Genomic DNA, 4,479 nt, shown 5'->3' on the forward strand with positions numbered 1-4,479 from the left:
GGCAGGCCAGGGCCTGGGGGGGTGTGCGGGGCAGGCACCAGCCCTTGGCTGCAGGGCCGGGCCCTCAACCCAGGCCTCACGAGGGACGGGCACTGGGAGCCCATCTGCTGCAAAAACTTTTAGGTCTTTGTCCTCTGGGGGCAGCTCCAGGACGCTCACATCATCCTCTAGGCAGGACTTGCTCCCGATGCTGTGCTTGGTCTCATCTTCCCAGTCCTCGTGCATGAGCTCCTTGTCGCTGTCATCTTCCCAGCTGGAGCGTCCTGAGCTTCTGCTGCCATTCCCTCCTGTCACAATTTGGCCAATGGGTTCTTCCCAGTCAGAAACTTCCTCATAGCTGATGACATCTCCTTGGGACAGCCCTTGCTCGATGTGTTCTTCCCAGTCTGAGGGGTTTTGGGAGGTGCTGACTTCTCCCTGGGACAGATCTTGCTCTGTGTATTCTTCCCAGTGGGAGAGTTTGTGGTAACTGGTGACTGGTGAGTTGTTGGTACCTCTCACCTTCCCTCTGGGACAGCTCTTGGAGCTGTCTGGGGAATCCTCTGGGACACTCATATCTCTCTGCAAGGACAGCTCATGGGATCTCTTGTTCTTCCCACCCCAGCTCCTGCTACCCTCGCACCTCTGTTTCCCACTGGGACACCCCTTGTGCTGTGACACATTGCTCCCATTTGAGCACCTCTTGGTGTATCTCACTGTCCCTCTTCCCCAGGCCTCTGCTCTGGGCTGGAGCCCTGCAGGGCAGCTCCACCAAGAACAATTCCTTTTCCCATTGCACGAGTCTCCTTTGGTGTGGAAAAGAAAGAAAGGAAGGAGAATTCCTGTGTTCCCCTCTCTCAAGGCTGCAGAAGTGCTCAAACTTCCCTCCTGCTGCTCCCACAGACAGGAACGCTGCCCTAGGGACTCTCTGCTGTTGGGCATTGGGCAAGGGAGGGGGGAGACACTTGGTTGTCCTTGTGGACAGAAGAAATGGGTGAACATCCCATCCCAAACACTCATGTGCATCACAGATTCATCAAGGTTGGAAGAGACCTTCAGGATCATCCAGTGCCATCATCATCATCCCAACTCCTCCTGACCACTCCCACAGACAGTGACTCCAAACCTCCCTGGGCAGCTCATCCCAAGGCCTGACCACTCTTCTGGAGACTGATTTTCTAATCTGTGTTCTGAACTTCCCCTGGTGCCACTTCAGGCCATTTCCTGTCAGCCCTTCCCTTGGACTGGGCAGTACAGAGCAAGCGCCAGAGTTTTCTGGGGAGCCTGGCAGACCCTCCACAGGCACTGACCCTGTTTATCAGCTCACTCAGGGCTCTTTCCATGTCCTTCCCAGCAATCTTGCCCAGCAGTCAGGGTGAGCCACATTTTCAAGCCATGCCATGAATGTTCAGCCACAGCTACAGAAACTCAGGACAGCTTCAACATCTTCCTCCCTCAGGGCTGTGCTTCCCCAACCAAAAACACTCAGCAGCATCTCCACAGGAAGAAAGAATTTTATTGTTTCCACATGACAGGTCTCCCTGGGAACAACCAGGACAGCTCTCTAGACAGTCTCTCTCATGATTCTGGTGAGTTTCTGGATCTTGGACCTTGTTGACATGTCCACGTACTTCTCCCCAATATTGACAATCATGCCCCCAAGGATCGATGGATCAGTCTAAGGAAGGAAAATCGATCAGAAAGTCAATTAGGAAAAGTTTGTTACCTTGTTACCATAGATACAAGATTTACACTGTCAAAAAAAAACCCTTTCAAAGGGCCTTTTTTGAGATAACTTTGTGGTCATTGCATTCCAAAGTGAAGATTTTAGAAATTAAAACATCATCATGTCTACAAGAAATCACAGAACTATGTAACAAAGCAACTGGATTCAATAAAATCTTTTGTTTTTGTAAAAATCAGAGACACAGAAACCCTTAATATGAACGTAGTGATATTTATTTCTAAGTCAAAAATCCAGACCTTAGTCTCCAGCTTCAACACTTCTCCTTTGGCCAAGAACGCATTCAGTGCACTTTTCAGTTCAGTGAGGTTGGCCTCATCCAAGGGCTGAAAAAAAGAGCAGAAGAGAAGGAAAATGAAGGACTTAAAAATACTCAAATGATATAGTAAGAACCCAAATTTTCTCCTCAGGTCGCTTTGAAGACACATTTCCACCAGGAAGGCAGCATCCTGGAACAGGGATAACCCAAGGACAGCACAGGAACAACACCCACTTTGTGCCCTCCTGATTTTACCAAACATCCACCTGTTTGAAAGAAGAACAGGTGCATCTCTATGTGCAGACCAGCCTGACTTTTGTTAGGGCTCACACACAGGAAATCAAACTGCTGTTTGAGCTGTTGAGCTGCAGTGGGATGAAGAATTTTCATTTTGGACCAGGAACTCCTGGATGTCAACCCCTGCTCTGCAGCAATTTGTTCAGCTTGGCAGACACGTCCTCACCGCTGTCACACTTCAATCACAGAGCACAGCATTAACCAGGAGAGGTTTTTCTTTTCTCCCACTCCCACCTCTCTTGATGCAGAGCTCCCCAGCCCACCTGAGCCGTGGTGACTGTGCACACCACCTCCCCTCGGAAGGCGCTCATGATCTTCCCGAAGGCAGAGACGATGCCCGGGGTGTAACGCAGGCGCCCGTTCTCAGCCAGCAGATCTGCACAACAGCCACAATCAAAGGGTTAAAGCACACCAGAGGCACAGCCCCAGCAACCAGCAGCAATTCCAATGGATGGCACTGCTGGCATGTTCTCCTGAAGCCCAGAGGTCACTCACTCATCAGGTTGACAGTGATTGGAGACATCTTCTCTCTTGCCAGGGCATCATTCACAGCTTTTTGTTTCACTGAGTTCTTGGTGTGAGGGTTCATCACCACACTGGACAGTTTGGGGTCCTTAAGGAGGCTCTGAGGGAATACACAAGGATGTGATAAACAAAGGGATTTTTCTGGCATCACAAGACCCACCTGGAGCAGCCAAGGTGGGCAATAAGAGCATTCCTGGAATGAGAACAAAGAGCTCTGGAGTTGATGGGAAGTGAAATGGCAGCTCCAGCTAGAGAATCAGGGAATGGTTTGGGTTGGAAGGGACCTTAAAGATTGGATGGACTTAGTCCCACTCCCTACCATGGCCAGGGACACCTTCCACTATCCCAGATTGCTCCAAGTTCTATCCAACCTGGCTTTGGACACTTCCAGGGGTGGAGCAGCCACAGCTTCTCTGAGTAACCTATGCCAGGGCCTCTCCACCCTCCCAGGCAACAATTCCTTCCCAATATCCCATTTAAACACCAGGGCCACAGGCAAGCAGTACAGGTGCCAACAGGCTGGGAGTCTCACAGGTGACAGGAGCCCAGCCCCCTCCCTACTGAGGAGCAGCAGGGAACCCCCCCTGCTCCCAGCCCCAGGAGCCCTGGCTGTGGAACACCTTACCCACACCCGGGTCAGCTCCTTCTCCACCTGCTCCAGCTTCTTCTGCTTGCTGGCCGCCGAGTAGAGAGCGGTGGCATAGCGCCCTTCCAGCCCGTACACCTGGATGGGCGGCTGCGGGAGCAAGGGCGGGCGCTGAGCGGGGGATTCGGGGAGAGACCCGGGGAGAGACCCCCAGCCCCTCGCCTTGGCCAGCCGGGAGCCACCCCTGCACCCTCCCCGCACTGTGACCCTCCTTGAGCCCCTCACAACCCTCCGCCCTCTCACCCTGACCAGTCTGGACACCCCCCCTTGACCTCCTCACCCCTTCAGGCCAATCCCTGCCCCCTTATCTTCCCCAGCATGGAGACTCTCTCTCCCTCCCGTCCCTTTGACAATGCCCCTGCCCCCTCACCTTGACCAGCTTGGACACCGGTCTCGCCGCCGTCGTACTCAGCTGCCGCACCTGGGGGGGAATAAGGGGGAGAATGGCGGGGTCGGTGCAGCTCTAGAGGATCGAGAGGAAGGGGAAGACTTCCCGCGCGGGGTTGGAGGGCGGCAGACGGCGCTGCCCCCCTCAAAAGCCGCCCAGGCCCCGCCGCCCCCCAATTTCACCTTCAAGACCAGCCCTGCTGCTGCCGCCATCTTTCCCGGCTGCCCCCAGGGTCACCGCGCACTGCGCAGGCGCGTCGGGGCCACGCCCACCCCGGCGCCGTTAGAGGCCGCTCCTGCCGCGGGGCACGCTGGGAGTTGTAGTTCTGCGGGGGGCGCCTTCGAGCCGTGCGCCCCCTGCCGGGTCATTGGGGCAGCGCAGTCCCCCCGAGCTCCCTGTGCCACCAGTGTCCCTGCGGTGTCCCTGTGCCATCACTGTCCCTGTACCCACGGTGTCCTTCTGGTGTCCTTGTAGGGTCCCTGTGTCCCTATGGTGTCCCTGTGCCACCAATGTCCCTGTACTCACGATGTCCCTGTGCCACCGTTGTCCCTGTGGTGTCCCTGTGCCACCAATGTCCCTGTGGTGTCCCTGTGGTGTCCCTTCAATGTCCCTGCGGTGTCCCTGTGGTATCCCTGTGGTGC

The 4,479-nt window shown here is 55.0% G+C and overlaps 1 protein-coding gene across 1 annotated transcript; it reads right to left on the minus strand.

The window, feature by feature from the left end:
• Positions 1-1,475: 1,475 nt before the first annotated feature.
• ATP5PO (ATP synthase peripheral stalk subunit OSCP) lies at positions 1,476-4,100 on the minus strand. The gene is made up of 7 exons (XM_014893007.2): positions 4,021-4,100; positions 3,821-3,871; positions 3,430-3,540; positions 2,775-2,904; positions 2,543-2,655; positions 1,963-2,049; positions 1,476-1,657 (listed from the first exon to the last, which is right to left on the minus strand). The coding sequence occupies exons 1-7, from the start codon at positions 4,048-4,050 to the stop codon at positions 1,544-1,546; spliced, it is 636 nt and encodes a 211-aa protein (XP_014748493.1). The 5' UTR covers positions 4,051-4,100; the 3' UTR covers positions 1,476-1,543.
• Between the last annotated feature and the right edge of the window lie 379 nt (positions 4,101-4,479).

Source organism: Sturnus vulgaris, chromosome 2 (genome assembly GCF_052056855.1).
Source record: "Sturnus vulgaris isolate bStuVul1 chromosome 2, bStuVul1.hap1, whole genome shotgun sequence".
NCBI classification, from domain to species: domain Eukaryota; kingdom Metazoa; phylum Chordata; class Aves; order Passeriformes; family Sturnidae; genus Sturnus; species Sturnus vulgaris.